Source organism: Patiria miniata, unplaced genomic scaffold (genome assembly GCF_015706575.1).
Source record: "Patiria miniata isolate m_02_andy unplaced genomic scaffold, ASM1570657v1 HiC_scaffold_20, whole genome shotgun sequence".
NCBI classification, from domain to species: Eukaryota; Metazoa; Echinodermata; class Asteroidea; order Valvatida; family Asterinidae; genus Patiria; species Patiria miniata.
The window spans coordinates 38,486,720-38,503,153 of NW_024037059.1; the positions used below are offsets into that span (position 1 = coordinate 38,486,720).

The 16,434-nt window shown below is 39.6% G+C and overlaps 2 protein-coding genes across 3 annotated transcripts in view; one reads left to right on the forward strand and one right to left on the reverse strand.

Annotated features, from left to right (window-relative positions):
* The first annotated feature begins 3,763 nt into the window (after positions 1–3,763).
* LOC119729049 (actin-5-like) lies at positions 3,764–10,483 on the forward strand. Its single transcript, XM_038201549.1, has 6 exons — positions 3,764–4,913; positions 5,714–5,851; positions 7,181–7,420; positions 8,175–8,421; positions 8,698–8,838; positions 9,877–10,483. The coding sequence occupies exons 2-6, from the start codon at positions 5,726–5,728 to the stop codon at positions 10,251–10,253; spliced, it is 1,131 nt and encodes a 376-aa protein (XP_038057477.1). The 5' UTR covers positions 3,764–4,913; positions 5,714–5,725; the 3' UTR covers positions 10,254–10,483.
* Positions 10,484–12,740: 2,257 nt separating this feature from the next.
* Positions 12,741–16,434, reverse strand: part of LOC119729050 (meiotic recombination protein SPO11-like) — a 35,798-nt gene continuing 32,104 nt past the window's right edge. For both annotated transcript variants that reach the window (XM_038201552.1, XM_038201551.1), the window contains exons 11-12: positions 15,958–16,146; positions 12,741–13,529 (exon numbers count right to left, since the gene is read on the reverse strand). In XM_038201552.1, the coding sequence (XP_038057480.1) occupies positions 13,410–13,529; positions 15,958–16,146 (309 nt within the window). In that variant the 3' untranslated portion in view covers positions 12,741–13,409. The remainder of the gene's footprint in view (positions 13,530–15,957; positions 16,147–16,434) is intronic.

Here is a 16,434-nt window from a genome sequence, read left to right on the forward strand (position 1 = left end):
CTCTTTGCCAAAGTGAAGGAATTTGGAGGATTGAGGTTACATGGCAAAAGTGCGTTTACTGATTTCGTAGGATGCACTTTGTCAAGGTCTTGGACCAGACTAGTGTTGTTTTTGCTCAGCCATGCATAAATATAGGCCTGGATTATGCTTGAAATCCTCCGCACTGCTCCAGGATGTCACTGGCCAAGCCTCGACATATTAACAGTCATTGCCGCAGGATTTTGCAGGATTTAGGCAGTGGTCACCCCTCCACGGACCATATTCAAGAAATAATGGAGGAATTTGCAGGATTGAGGCTTTATGCTATTTTTTTCATGAGGCCAATTGGAGGATTATTGCAGGATTGAGGCTACGTCCTAGCAAAAAAGGCCTAGGGAGTTAGGGTTAAATATAGGCCTACATTATGAGGCTAAAAACCTTTGTCTTCAGTAAAGATCCTGTTCTAAAAGTTTTGTGCAAATTTATATCAAATGAAACTTTACACCTGAAATTGTATATTTACCTCACATGCTTTCCTCTTCTTCATCTCGGTTGACTGATGTGTAGATAAACCCACAAGGTGAATAATTGTAGGGCTTGACACTTGAGATGGGTTCGTCACAAATTCATGAATTTGGGTTAGGCCAAAAAAAAAAAGTCTCCGGTTTCTGGTATGCGCGCGCGTCGCCGTAGCCATGCGCGTCGGCAAAATGAAAAAAAAAAATTTTCAATGAAAGATGATGTCTCAAAACCGCCAAACTCACTGGTTTGACTGGAATCCTGCTGCTGCACAATTTTAATGTGTTTTTAGATGGGGTTATGATCGAGAATAAGCTTTATGTGGCCTCTCTGGACTCCCATATATTTGCACTAAGTTCAGTAGGGCACCATTTGCAGTCATCAGCCGACATTTGAAGCAAAAAAGTCAGGTAAAAAAAAAAAAAAAGCCGCGTCGCCGCACCACTTGGGCAAGCTCCATACCAGAAACCGGAGACCTTTTTTTGCCTTATACAAACCTCAATTTTTTTACAAACACTGACAAAAAGCTGTTTTGTTTCACTCATTAGCACCCCCTCTACGTTGTATTACATTGTATCTTAGACGCTGATGAATCCACAAAACTAACTGAGCGCTCGGGCAGTTTTGGGCGATACTGGGAGTAATAGAAAGAGCATTTGCAGGCCCTACAGGGAGTAATAGGCAGGGCGTTTGAGGGCAGTAACCCTATCCATCAGATGTGTATAATATCACATATAAATGTCAGTATGACAAGAGATACGGATGTAAATGCAATGTGATACGTATCCTGAGTGTGAAGTTACATCATTCGTCTATAATTCACCTGTTTTTGCCCCAATTCTGAACTGTAAGGGCATCCTAATAGCACTTTACAGCTCATAAGTCATTTTTTTTTTCAGCAGATGTAGTTAACTTTCTCTTGTTTCACCGCTAAGATCCATTTTCAAGTTTTCCATCGACTGACAGATGGTCTTTTCAGAGATTGTGTTAACAAAGTTTGTTGATAATTGTCTCCGGGATGATTAACGTCCTTGCTCCGCTCACCATTTAGTTAATGGTCTTTGCAAACTCTTGCAGAAATTGATGCCCTAGATCGGCTAGCGTATTTCAAGGTTAGTGATTAGTTCTTGGCTCGTGCACATATGTAGTCCAGGCGTGCAACTTTTCCTCGGATCAGCTGATTTTTCAATTCACGCTTTTGCCATTACAAAAAGGAAAAAAACACTGTAAAAAGTTTTGTACGGCAAGGAACTTCCCCCCTTTTTTTTGTTACTTCCAAGTTGAATGCATTGTGTACATGTTGTTTGTGATAAGAGGATTCTATGCTCATCCGGTAAAATTGGAATTTCTTTGTCTGCATCCGATTTTCATGAAACTCAAGTTTACCATGCATCGCACCGCTGCGACGCGTCGTATCCCAACGTCGGTCGCAGCTGCGACACTTACTGCGATCCGTTTCACAAAACACGTCGTAAGTGTGACTGTTTTGTGTATTTATTCAGCCTACAGTAAATAGTCGTCTGATATTCAACAAAGAGTCGTTGGATCTCCTCTCAAAATTTTTTTAAACGTATAACAATATGACAGACGTGTGATTCAATTTTAAATGGAAAACAAGTTCTCTGTGGACTGTATAGCTACTTTGAAATTTCAACTGCAATATTCCACGCTAATTCATAATTATTCTATGCATTTTCCATTTACAAATTTACACACATTGTCTCGGTATTATAGTCTTGTTTCTGTATTTTTTTATGGCACGAAACAGGCTACGAAAAGGACGCTTCTTATTTTGCGATGACCACTAGACACGTCGTAACTTGCGACATGTTTTGAGCGGTTGTCGGGTTGCGACGCGTCGCAGCACTTCGTGAAATTGGGTGCAGGACTGTTATGAGCACATACAAGGATGTACATGCGTGTAATTTTATTTTTTTATTCAAATGAAATTGAATCCAGATCGACACACTTAGGTCAATGTATTTATTTGTCTTTAATAGACGGGGCTAAAAACAAACACCCCCTCCCCAAAAAAGAGTGTTTAGGGTAATTAATGAACCCAATCTACCGAGATTTTTTTAGGCCAAACCAAAGTTTGTATTTTCACATTTGGCCAACAATGTAAAATAAAGTATAAAGGAATTTAATTATTTTTAACTTGTGTTTGTATGTAATTGGTTAATTAAACAATAAAAGAGGTTAATTAAAGGGAATATACAACATTTGGTTTTGCTCTAATTTTCAGAAATAAATGGATTTGGAGGATTAGTATGCTATAGAAAATATTGTTAAACTGACTTGTTTCATGTTTTGGGCTTGTAAATGCTGGGAAAAGTAAGAAAACCAATTTTGTTCTTGTAGTCTGGCTCCCTGATCCCACTTAAGATGAAACGGAGCAATTTACAGACTTTGGAGAATTGTAAGGTCAAAGAATCAGTCTAGCAGGCTTGTACCCCTTCACAGGTGTGTAATCAATTGCAAAGAAAAATGCGGAATAACTAAATATAAAAAATTAAAAGCAATTTTTGAAAAAAAACCCAGTTTTCTCCAACGATGGTCGGTCGACCAGCGTTGGAAAAATACAAGTTTTCTTGATAATGTCAGCACACCAGGAGCCACGATTTTACAGAATGCTTTAGAATGTCATTCACTAACGACCCAGTAAGATATTTTGTTATAATTTGATCATTTCGTTTTTTGATGTTTGCAAATGTTGTATTTTCCCTTTAAACAGAGTACTGTTCAATGCATCCTTATGTTAACAAAGTAAGTATGAAAGACCGACAGACAAAAACAAAAAAAAGTTAAAAAGTACCGGTAAAATAATATGCCTACCTTTCCACCTGGATAATTTTACGGTCTTTAACGGAAACACAATGCCTCTTTGGCCATCCAATACTGTCCTCAAATAAACACAAAGTGTTACAATAATTTAGTAATTTTTTTTTTTCACTAGTATAAATATGATACGAATGCATGAACGCCAGGGTTCGACTTCAGCGGTAGCCTGCTAGCCAAATGCTAGTCAAAAGTATTACCACTGTGACCGATTGTGTCACTGAACTCTCAAGAAATCCTTCAACTTTCGTCCTGGTTGTAAAACGAGTGCACTTACACGACATACTTTTTTGTAATGGGCTCCAAGATTACTGACACAATGTACTTTTTTCAGCGGCGGCGGAACGGGTTTGAAACTAGGGGGGGGGGGGGGGGGGGCATCACCCAAAAGGGGCACTTGCTCAGCATTTTTTTTGGGGGGGGGGGGGGCTGGTACCATCTTCCAACATAGGGGGGCGCTCTTCAAAACTGATGATTATATGCTAACTATGCATTCTGTGCCCCTTTTCAGGGCGTATTGTGGGGCTTTGTTTTCATATTCCTCGTTTATATCAAAACTATCTATACCATTATTGGGAAATGGTTACTTCTAAGAAATAGAAAGATACTTTAAGGGCATTTTTCTTATCTCGAAGGGGCACTTTTATGCTCGAGGCGAGGGGGCACCTTTATGGCCGCAAAAGGGGCACTTGGGCAAATCTGGGGGGGGGGGGAAATGCCCCCCCCCCACAAATTAACAAAGCAAAGAAGGCCAAATCTGGGGGGAAAGATTTCACAAAAATAAAACTGTACAAAATTTGTATGTGTGACACTGTTTTTCAAGCTCAGAATCTTGCTAAGAATTTTTTAATTATTTAGTAGATTAGCTGCCTGTAAATAGTGTATTGAGTAAACATTGATAGTGACATATATGATATTCTTCATAATCTTTGGAACATTGTAAAGAAGCATGTAAATAAATAATATTACACTGTAATGACGTCTCGGATTGAATAATTACAGATCATGTTGAATTCCGACTTGGACATGAGTGGGCACTTGCTGGCACCTACTGAAAATAGACACCGCTGTTTTTCTGTGAAAATCTGACACAAAGAGAAAAGAAATTCCAATTAGCATCTATACTCCAATACCCTGTGAAACTAACGGCACATATATATTAATTCATGTAAAACAAACCGAAGTAAAAAACCCCTAAAAATTGAATTCGCAAAACTAATTACCTTGGACCTTGATCCACCTGGTACCAACACGTTGCCATTTTGCCACCCCCCCCTCCCCCCTCCCTCCCCTTCTATCCGCTGTCAAATTCAGACACCCCAACACTACGAAGAACCAATGGTTAAAAGACTTAACTAGCCACTCCTTAGTCCGAGGGCATCTTTGTCTGCATTGGGACGGAGGTGCGAAGTTATTAAACCAGTGGCATTAAAAGACGTGATTGGTTGACACCGCAGCGTCAGTAGATGGTTAGTGCTCGGTCGGTCGGTATCGGAGTTTTGGGACAGTGTCTGCGAAGAGAAAGGACGGGATCGTTGTCAAGTGGATTTCATTTTGAGTCGAGAGGATTATACATTGTAAGTGATACAGTTTCTTCTAATTTCTGTGTTTGAGGTTTTGCTTTTTAAGTTGATCGAAGAAATTGATTGGAGTGGGGTTTGAACCTACGAACTCCAGAATGTTGTTCCGGTGCTCTACCAACTGAGCTCAGTGTCCAGCCCTATGTAGCGGTTCCCCATTTCGTCAGTGTCTTTGTCATTTGTGTTTAATTTTAACACACGATGACACAATTTCTGGCAATGTACATAATTTTTAAGTAAACCCCAATGGGAAAAAATGACATGGTTCACTTTGACCAAAAATTGGCTCGGCCAACGAAATAGACTGGAGCTAGGTTTAAATCTGAAACTTCTGATTCAAACCCTGCACAAATCAGTGTCTTTTGCCTTGGATAGAATCTGTCTTGGAAGCAAATGTAAATGAGATGCTTCGTGAAATGACCGTTTTGGGTTGAAGAATTGACATCAATTATTAAGTTAGAACTAGACTTTAAGGTAGAATTGAAACCAACTGAAAGAGACTCGCAAAAATCTGATGGTAAATATTTTGAAAACAAAAATATGCATATGATGAGAAACAGAAAGATAAAAAAGCAAAATGTAGCCACACAAAAAAAATCCCAGAATATAAGAAGCGTAAACTCCAGAGTATGTGTTATAAACTTCTGTGGCAGTTTGTAACATAATTGAAAGTAGTACTTCACAAAATTGTTCATTGAAATTCATTTGCCAAAGAATTAATGATTTTTTGAGGAAGTATGTTTCACTATGAATGGTTGGATTAACCTTAATCCCCCTTAATCCCCCTTAATCCTCAGCCGTAATCCAGTATGGGTGATGAGGAGAACGCAGCGTTGGTCATTGACAATGGATCAGGCATGTGCAAGGGTGGATTCGCCGGGGACGATGCGCCGAGATGCGTCTTCCCCTCCATAGTCGGTCGCCCCAGGCATCAGGTAAGCTGCCCCTGTCACAGTGTTTATATTTATGTATTAATAACACCCCTGCTAATTGTGCCCCAACTCGGCTCCCTGGGGAGTATAAAATACAGCTCAGTGCTGCCATTTTTCATTCTGGTGCAAACACAATCTTTGCCCTCAGAGGTAAGGTAAAGGTTAAGGTCCCATAGCCATTACTGGCCGTAGGGGCAGTGGGATGTTAGAGGTCCACTGTGTCTTGGGCGCGGCATATGAGTGGCGGGGTCCAGTCCTCTCCTCTCGCCGTCTTGTTTTCCCTGAACGAATCAGGTACCCATTTTACTGCTGGGTCGTCAGAGAGAGTTTTCCAGTTTTTGGTCCAAATGGGATTCAAACCGCCAACCTTCCACTCCATAGCTCCACGCTCTAACCGCTCGGCTACAAGGCCCTTCTCAGGTACTGGTACCTATATCTCTCCTGGGTGGAGAGAACCTATTAGTGACAAAGGGTGTTGCCCTAGGTCACATGCACCACTGCAAATATTAACGCAATTTACACTTAACAGTATTTTAATCTTTGCTCATTGTAGTTAAGTATTATTATTATTTTAGTATTATTTATTTCTGGTAATGAAACCAAGGATTCCTAAAAAGCGCCCTAGGCACTGTAGATCACAAGCCTGAAGAAACCTGTAGAGAGGAGACAATGAGAAGAAATTACAGTTTTAGAGGTGGGAGGAAAACCCCAGAAGATATTCTGGGGAAAACCCACGGAATCAGGTAGGGACTGAAAACCCAATCCTTATTGGCCCAGGCAGGATTTGAACCCGGGTCACAGCGGTGGAAGGCGAGGAAAGTACCACTCCGTCAACCTGACTCCATTACAAGTCAACGGCAAGTCAACATACAAGCTATTCAAGTGGTATTCAATGTGACATGGGCATTCTTTTTGTCATTGTTGGTTATTGTGATGGCCATTGTCAGATGTGCAACATGTGACCATATGACTTGTGATTTTAATTGAGATTTTCATTGTGATTCCACTTTCGACTTATGACTGACTTGTGATCGACTCGATTACAATTTTGTCTCAGCACAGATCATGATCTATCTTGTCAACTAGCAGTGTTGTAGGACTCGAGTCCAGAACTCGGACTCGGACTGATTTTAGCTGCCTTGCACTGAAATGGCTGCATCGAACTGTATACTCCCCAGGGAGCTGAGATTGTATTTGGAATGTTTCATTGGCCCAATGATCAGGGGTAATAACAATGATCTTTAAAGCGCTATGTAAAAAGCTGTTATTATTATTGTACATCATGGGTTTTCCAATGGAACTTAAAATAGATGCTGTTTTGAATTGAAACAGGGTGTGATGGTCGGCATGGGACAGAAGGACAGCTACGTCGGGGAGGAAGCCCAGAGCAAGAGAGGTATCCTGACCCTCAAGTATCCCATCGAGCACGGCGTGGTCACCAACTGGGATGATATGGAGAGGGTCTGGCACCACACCTTCTACAATGAGCTACGGGTGGCCCCAGAGGAACACCCCATACTACTGACCGAGGCTCCGCTGAACCCAAAAGGCAATAGAGAGAAGATGGTCCAGGTACGATTACCTTAAAAAAAAACAAATTAAATATGCAAATATTTCTGGCAAGATTGTGCCTTGTACATGATTATTAACTCTGAGCAGTAGGACTGTACAGAATTCTTGAAACCATGTCCACTCTTTCAATAAACATACAGCTAAACTATTAAAAAATTCAGTTGAAATGAGGCCATATCCTAATCAGGATTTAAACCTGACCGGCATAGTACCTATGTAGATATGTATTAATTGTATTAATGTCATCACAAGTCAATCGCAAGTCAATTACAAGCCAATCACAAGTGAATTACAAGTCAATCACAAGCCAATCACAAGTCACATCAAAAGTCAATCACAAGTCAATGACAAGTCAATGACAAGTCAAACACAAGTCAATCACAAGTCAATCACAAGTCAATCACAAGTCCATCACAAGCCAATCACAAGTCACATTGCAAGTCAAGTGACAAGCTATCAAATGAACTACATTGTATAACATTCCTTTGTCATTGACCTGTAATTTGACTTGTGAATGACATATATGATTAACTTGTGATTGACTGGTGATTAAGTTGCATTTGACTTGTGATTGTGTTTGACATGTGATGGACATGTGATTGTCATATGATAGACTTGTGACTGACTTATGATTAACATGTGATGGACTCATGATTGACTCATGATTGACTTGCTTACAACTCTGGGCAGATGGTTCTTCTTGAACCTAACATCCAATTTTCAAAGTCTTTTCCGCTTTTTTTCCCTCCTACAGATCATGTTTGAGACTTTTAATTCGCCAGCCTGCTATGTTGCCATCCAGGCCGTCCTATCGCTCTACGCATCGGGACGCACCACCGGAATCGTTCTAGATTCCGGTGACGGCGTCTCACACACCGTACCCATCTACGAGGGTTACGCTCTGCCCCACGCCATCTGCAGGCTGGACCTGGCTGGCCGGGACATGACCGATTACTTGATGAAGATTATGACTGAGAGAGGCTACTCCTTCACGACAACAGGTTAGCATTAAAAATGTTGGTAATTTTCCCCCCACTTTTTTTGCAGAAGGTACCAAATTATAATTAATCAAAATCCCCCCCCAACCAAAAAACATCAGTTCTTCAAAATTTGATAATTAAAGTCAACATTCTTTCAGTTCTTGTTCCTGCAAAAAATAAATCAGTCCAGAACTGCCAACTGCCATGGCATATATACCATTTTCATGAAATCATCTACGGTTCCGTACCTGTTTGCAAACTTTCAAAGCAAAGTTGTCTTTTCTTTTTTGTTTACAGCTGAGCGTGAGATTGTACGTGACATTAAGGAGAAGCTGTGTTATGTGGCAATGGACTTTGAACAGGAGATGAAAATTAGCGTCGGTAGCTCCACCATCGAGAAGAGCTATGAGCTACCAGATGGGCAGATTATCACTATAGGTATGTTCGCAGCGTAGGGCTTGTAATACTAATAAAGTACTTTTTTAGGGGGGGGGGGGTGGTGGGCTAGTGGTTGGGGTCTGTGACTCACGATCAGAGGGTCAGGGTTCAAATCCAGCTGCTGGCCATATGTTGTGTCCTCGGGCAAGCCACTTCAACCCACTTGCCTCTCTCCACCCAGGAGTATAAATAGGTACCACCATTAGCTGGGGAGTTACCTGCGATGGACTGGCATCCCATCCAGGGGAATAGAAATATTCTCATCGTTTTATGCAAAAGGAAACCGGAGATGGGCCATATTGGTTGCAACAAACTTTATTATTAATTTTTTGTGTGTGTGTGCATTTTTGAGCATCAAATTATTAAAAATGCTCTCATGTGCTTTACATATCCAATAATGATTAAGAAGATGGAAATAAAAAATAAATATGAGATAAAATAACTAAAATTGCCTGGTAAGGTGCTGTGAAGGATTTTTTAATAACAGGTTGATTAATTGTCTTTGTACGATAGAATGTTGCTATAATAAACATGATGGGGTCCACAATAGGTTGTTCGGAAAAAGTGTTGCAACCTGACACCACTTTTTTTCTTCATATATTATCTCAATGAAGGTCAGTCATTGCAAATATGATGATAAGACATGAATCTGTTACTGAGAAAAAAATTCCAATTTTGTTAGGAAATACCCTGAAAATTTTCTTGACTCGCCATAGACTTTGTACACAACCGCTGAAGTGGCATCAGGTTGCAACATTTTTTCCCGATTGTTCAGTGTAGCTGTCATTCATTATGCCAGGGTGCCAGTGACTAGTGCAATTTTTCAACTCCTCCAAAAAAAAAATTGTAGTCTTGACTTCTATTACTTTTTCTCGGATTGAAAGATTCTGCTGCCCAAGCACGTACATATTTATACAATATTGAACTCATAAACAAACCACCTAGTGTCAGTTGGAACATTTCAGGATTTTTTCATCCTCCGACACCTCAAACCAAATTTACATTCTCGGTTTTTGTTTTTGTCGTCACCCTCTCCAGGCAACGAGCGTTTCCGCTGCCCAGAGCTCATGTTCCAGCCGTCCTTCATCGGCATCGAGTCGGCCGGCCTCCAAGAGACCACCTACCAGAGCATCATGAAGTGCGACGTGGACATCCGCAAGGACCTCTACGCCAACATGGTCCTCTCCGGCGGCTCCACCATGTTCCCGGGCATCGCCGATCGCATGCAGCGCGAACTGACCACCCTGGCCCCCAACACCATGAAGATCAAAGTGGTGGCGCCCCCCGAGCGCAAGTACTCGGTGTGGATCGGGGGCTCCATCCTGTCCTCCCTGTCCACCTTCCAGCAGATGTGGATCAGCAAGCAGGAGTACGACGAGTTGGGGCCAGGCATTGTGCACAGGAAGTGTTTCTAGTACCCCATGTCACGGTAAAATCGGCTTACATGTACACCCAAAATTTTTCCCAAAATCCAAGATACGTTGTAAATCTTTAAAATTTCTGTAAGAAATCTGCAACTCTAAATTGCCCAGTCCCTGAATCTTTCTATAAGTGATTCTCTAGACTCCTACTGATTCTCCCCCCCCCCACCGCCCCAGTTCAGAAGCTGACTAAAATTATACTAGTACAATGGGGGGCGTAAAATCAACTTAAAATGGCATGCTCAAAGTTCCTAATTTTAATTTCAAATTGCCTTTTAATGCATGACCATCATAGATATATTTCAAACGGGACAAGTGCCGAAACTATCCCCCCCCCCTCTTTCTTGGAGCTTGATCCGCCCCTACTAATATTGCCAAGTGTAGTCTTGCAAAGTGGAAGGACCCAAAACCACCTCCCACTATCTATCCCAAATTCTGTATTAACCCTAAAAGGGCTGGGTTATTTTGACCATCTCTCAGCGCGGGGGGGCATTGAGTGACGAAAAAATGTGAAACTCGGTACATGCATAGAGCAGCTCGTCATGAACATACCCAAGAAATTTCATGACTATAGGTCAAAGGGTTTTGGAATTTTGGCTAATTAATTATTCATATGTATGAATGGTAATTGTGCTCTGTGTACTCGACGTATATGGGAAAATTCAGTTTTCATGGTGCGTAGCGCCAAAAATTTGTGAAGGGGGGGGCGGATTCCCCCCCCCCCCCCCCCCCCGGCCCTTTTAGGGTTAAACTACATCCCCCTAAGTCTGCTGGGGTAGCTAGTGCTTATCTTTTAAGGAAGAATTTGTTTGCAAGGATTGATGCAGTATGGCCTAACTTTCCCAAAGCTCAAACTTTTTCTGCAATTAAAAAAAATATGGCATTTTATTCCGCACAAACAATTCGACTGAAGTGGCATAAAATCTTGACTGTACTTACGTGATCACTGCTTTGTGTAATATGCTTCTACATAGATGTTAATTTCTGTACACTTTACTTGTAATATCTCTGTATAGAAACCATGGCTGTATTTTGTGACGGGTTAATTAGTTTGACATTTGAAACAGTTATAAGCAATGAGCCAGTTCGGCATTCCGATGAAGTAGTCCAGGTCAAAGGTCACTCCCGATAAAATTGCCGACGGGATGTTACGCAATGTTACGCGAACGCCCATTCTGTTCGTAGTTAACACGCGAGCGTCGTGCGCCTGTCTACGTGCGCGTTCATGCGCCTTCGATGATCATTCGACCCGTTACCCATATCGTTGTGCGCATGTGCAGTTGAAATACGAAACTGGCTTATAATACATGTATATTTGCAAATTGTTTAAAGATCGACTGTTTTGCGGTTGTTTAGACTGACTCGAAAGACCAATCATTGTCTTAAACTGAATTCTATTTGGGACAATCTGTGTCGTTCCTCATGCTATTTGGTTTGGCGCAATGCTGGATTAACGTATGAAACGCCAATTTGAAAAAGTTGGCCGTGATTTGTATAGAACTAGTTTGGTTTGGTTTTACGCTAAAGGTTAATATGTGTTTTGTCATCTAATTAAAATAAATTCCTGTGGATATTTTCAGATTGGCAAATTTTCAACTTGGTTTATCTGATATTCAGTCACATTTCACTGTTAATTTATTTAGTTTGTTGAGAATGGCAAATAAATCTTTGCATCATAGAAAGTATCCGACTAGTCTCTCCCTGTGTACTGAATACAAGTCCTAGTCTGGTATCCAATGCCCTAATGTATGCTCAGTTATATATATAGCAATGAAAGGTACTGATGATCTCTTGCGAAATTTTCTAAGTATGAACCTAATCTTTATATATAAGAAACGAACGCTTGTTGTTGGGGGGACCCGAGTGGCTCAACAGGTTAAGTCGCTGCCTGGCAGAACTGCTCCGGTGGCCGAGAACCGCTCCCCAAACAGGATCAAGCTCCAGCAGGGTAACGAGCTAGCTAAATGAGCTAGCTTGAAGAAGAGTTTTGCTTTTATTTTATTTATTTAATATGCCCAAGTAAAATAAAATTTCCCTTACCAGGATTTGAACCCTGGACCATGCGGTCCAGAGCCCAGTGTCCTAACCACTGGACTACTTGATTTTCTTACTAACATATGCTCGGACCTTATATTTATCTTACAGCATGGAATACAGATAATATAATTTAATTAAAAAAGTACATTGCTGGGGTTTGAACCCAGAACCCCTCAGTCCAGAGTTCAGAGCTCTAACCACTGGGCCATTTGGTTTTCTTAGTAAGATGTGCTCGGACCATATACTTATCTAACAGCATGGAATAATGGAATTAAAAAAAAAAAAATAAGTAAAGAAATTACACCTTTCAAACTCTTTCATTCATTCACACATGTTAAAAACAAAAATTCATATCACAGCTTCAAGTCGTTTTAATTGTTTTTTAAGGCAAAGAAAATATTACAAACTTTTATACAGATATGCAGAACTGACATACATATATATATGTTTCAGCTTAATATTTTTTAAAAACTAAGTAAAGAAAATCTGAAAATTGTAGTTTCTTAAATCCCAGCAACAAAATATTGGAAAAGTCAAATAGATTTATCTACACTTCATTAACAAATTTGAAATAATTTAAAATGTTAAATAAGTTAAAATAGAATTTATAAAATAAACTATTCACAAGATACAACTTACTCCACTATTTACAAATATATCCTCTGTAGTATTTTTTTCACATGGCAGAAATGTAAAAACATGACTTTTTTTTACAATAAATAATACCAATATAGTATTCCTTTGGCAATAAAAAATATCTGAATTTCAATTTTTAAATCAGTATTCGAACTTGCATAGATGGGTAAATTGATATATGTGACCAGTCACTGCAAAATCAGCGTGAAGTCATACTTTTTAGGCATCGAGATATTGTTATTTTTGGATTTTGCAGAACAAAAGCTTTCTAATGCATATAACATTTGGGGCTACTGAGTTCAGTAACGGAAATATAGAAATATAGTAACAGAAATATGTAAAAGTAATTTCCCTGTGTTGTATAACAGTTAATGAACAGTCAACTAAAAAGAAAATAGCACACCGCTTCCGTTAAATTTGCCCATGGATTTAGGTGGTCGTAAAATCACAAGATAGACCGAGTGAGAATGCACTTATCTAGATCCATCCTCCATACTTGATCTTGCTAGGGACGTAGACCTTGGTCAGGTAGTCCCTTGAGATGGCTGTCAAGCATTGGATCTCGGCTTTTCTACCCAGGTCCAGCAGAACCTGCATCTATTGAGAAACAAAGTGCAAATTTACGGCCGGATATTTTAGAGGGAAAAAAAATCATTATTATGTCCAGAAATCGTATTGGAATGTGTTCTAGGGTCCTATAGGCATCTTTTCAGCAAGTTTGAAGCAATTTCATTTTTTGACCAAAATTGAAAAAAACACAAGGGGTAGGCCTTACTTTTTTGATGAAATTTGGCCAAAAAATGTTTTTCCTCCAAACTATGCAGAAATACCTTTCAAGGCAAGAGGAGCATCAATCAATATTCAAACACCCAATATATTGAAGATTTGGACAAAAATCTTTGATTTTTAGAGGGGAAAAAAAAATCATTATTTTTGCCTGATTTCACCCCAAATTTTCGTCAAAATTTCAATTTGAAAAGCACATCTGTCCAGAAATCGTATTGGAATGTGTTTTAGGGTCCTATAGGCATCTTTCCAGCAAGTTTGAAGCAATTTCATTTTTTGACCAAAATTGAAAAAAACCACAAGGGGTAAGCCTTACTTTTTTAATGAAATTTGGCCACAAAATGTTTTTCCTCCAAACTATGCAGAAATACCTTTCAAGGCAAGAGGAGCATCAATCAATATTCAAACACCCAATATATTGAAGATTTGGACAAAAATCTTTGATTTTTAGAGGGAAAAAAAATCATTATTTTTGCCTGATTTCACCCCAAATTTTCATCGAAATTTCAATTTGAAAAGCACATCTGTCCAGAAATCGTATTGGAATGTGTTCTAGGGTCCTATAGGCATCTTTTCAGCAAGTTTGAAGTAATTTAATTTTTTGACCAAAATTGAAAAAAACACAAGGGGTAAGGCTTACTTTTTTGATGAAATTTGGCCAAAAAATGTTTTTCCTCCAAACTATGCAGAAATACCTTTCAAGGCAAGAGGAGCATCAATCAATATTCAAACACCCAATATATTAAAGATTTGGACAAAAATCTTCGATTTTTAGAGGGGAAAAAAAAATATTATTTTTGCCTGATTTCACCCCAAATTTTCGTCGAAATTTCAATTTGAAAAGCACATCTGTCCAGAAATGGTATTGGAATGTGTTCTAGGGTACTATAGGCATCTTTTCAGCAAGTTTGAAGTAATTTAATTTTTTGACCAAAATTGAAAAAAACACAAGGGGTAAGGCTTACTTTTTTGATGAAATTTGGCCAAAAAATGTTTTTCCTCCAAACTATGCAGAAATACCTTTCAAGGCAAGAGGAGCATCAATCAATATTCAAACACCCAATATATTAAAGATTTGGACAAAAATCTTCGATTTTTAGAGGGGAAAAAAAAATATTATTTTTGCCTGATTTCACCCCAAATTTTCGTCGAAATTTCAATTTGAAAAGCACATCTGTCCAGAAATGGTATTGGAATGTGTTCTAGGGTACTATAGGCATCTTTTCAGCAAGTTTGAAGCAATTCCATTTTAATTAAATTTTAATTTCTTAAAATGTTTACAACAAAATTCACCAGAGTTGGAATGTGCTGACATTTTTAGTGAATGTGAAGAGTTGATTTCCAAGACGTGACATATCTATTTGAAAAAGGTAAAAATTTTGCACATGTATGAAACTTTAAAGATTAAAAGCCGTTTCTAAACTTCTTTTTTCGCTTAATTGGATTCTAAAGTTGTGTTTAAGTATATAACAGCCGTCAAAATTGCTTCTGGGCAACCAGCAGAGAGCAGGATTCTAAACAGGAACAAAATGGCGTATATAGCGTATATCGCATTTTCGAAATAAACTCTTCACTTGCAGTTCAGATATACTTGCTGAGATGCAACACATCCTTCGCATCACGTATATAAACCGGCTTAAATAAGAAAGAAATGGAAGTCGTGTGACCTGAATTTTTTTTTTAATACTAGCTTTTTGAGAAAATTACTTCACTTAATGTCCCTTAACATTTAAAAAAAATTTGCACAGCTGAGAAATAAAAGGATTTGTGTGTGTGTGTGAAGAAGACAATGTCAGACAGAAAAGGGAGCGGGGTGGGGTTGGGGAAAGGGGGCGGGGGCGGGGGAAGGAGGAGCGGCATGGGTGTCGCAAGGGGGGCACTAGCCCCCCCCTGGAAAAGCAAAAACAAAAGGAGAAGAAAAAAAAGGAGGGAAAAAAAGGGGAAAAAAAACAAAAGAAAAAGAGGCGAAAAGTCATATTGCTGTTAATTTAATTGGTGGGGGGGGGGGGGGTGGGCAAATGTCCCTGCCCACCCTTGAAAAAATGATAAATTGAGAATATGCTGGAAAAGTACAGGGATTTCGGGGAGAAAATGTGCTTTGCCCCCCTCTAGAAAAAAATCCTGCCGACGCCCATGAGGAGGGGGAAATGGGGGTGGGGGGGGGGACCAAAACTCCTCTGAGTCCTATAGAACTGCCCCTGGCCCAATTAACCCCAGTTTATCCCCTACAAGTCCTTACCTCTTTCATCCAGTCTGGGAGATGTTTATAGTAGGGCCTCCTCATCAGTTCCTTGGCCTTCCTGAGGTCAGACTTACTGAGTGGGATCAGGGCATCTCTGGGCACTTGGAGTCGATCGATGTCTGAGGGAAGGATGCCCAACCAGCGGATGCATGGAACAGTCAGGCTGTGAGACTCGTAGGACATGGACTGTATAGTATTCATATTTGAAAATCAGAAAAACAACATCAATATGAACATAAAATTGAAGATATTTCAAAATGAAACGAGAAATTACACACAAACTTTTATTCGGGGCTTTGTTTTATAAAAAAAAAATGGATTTTCCTTTGCCCAATTATAATGACAAAAAAAAATAAAATAAAATCTTAAATTCTGTTGAGTGATTTTGTTTCCGAGGATTCTCAGAAAATTTAGGTTACACTTGAAATCATGAAAAGGGGAAATTCTCATTTTATAAATTTTTCAAGAAAACTG

Coding starts and splice junctions, on each gene's coding strand:
- LOC119729049 (XM_038201549.1), top strand. CDS start 5,726: ATGGGTGATGAGGAGAACGCAGCGTTGGTCATTGACAATGGATCAGGC. Junction 5,852..7,180: donor TCGGTCGCCCCAGGCATCAG/GTAAGCTGCCCC, acceptor GAATTGAAACAG/GGTGTGATGGTCGGCATGGG. Junction 8,422..8,697: donor CTACTCCTTCACGACAACAG/GTTAGCATTAAA, acceptor TTTTGTTTACAG/CTGAGCGTGAGATTGTACGT.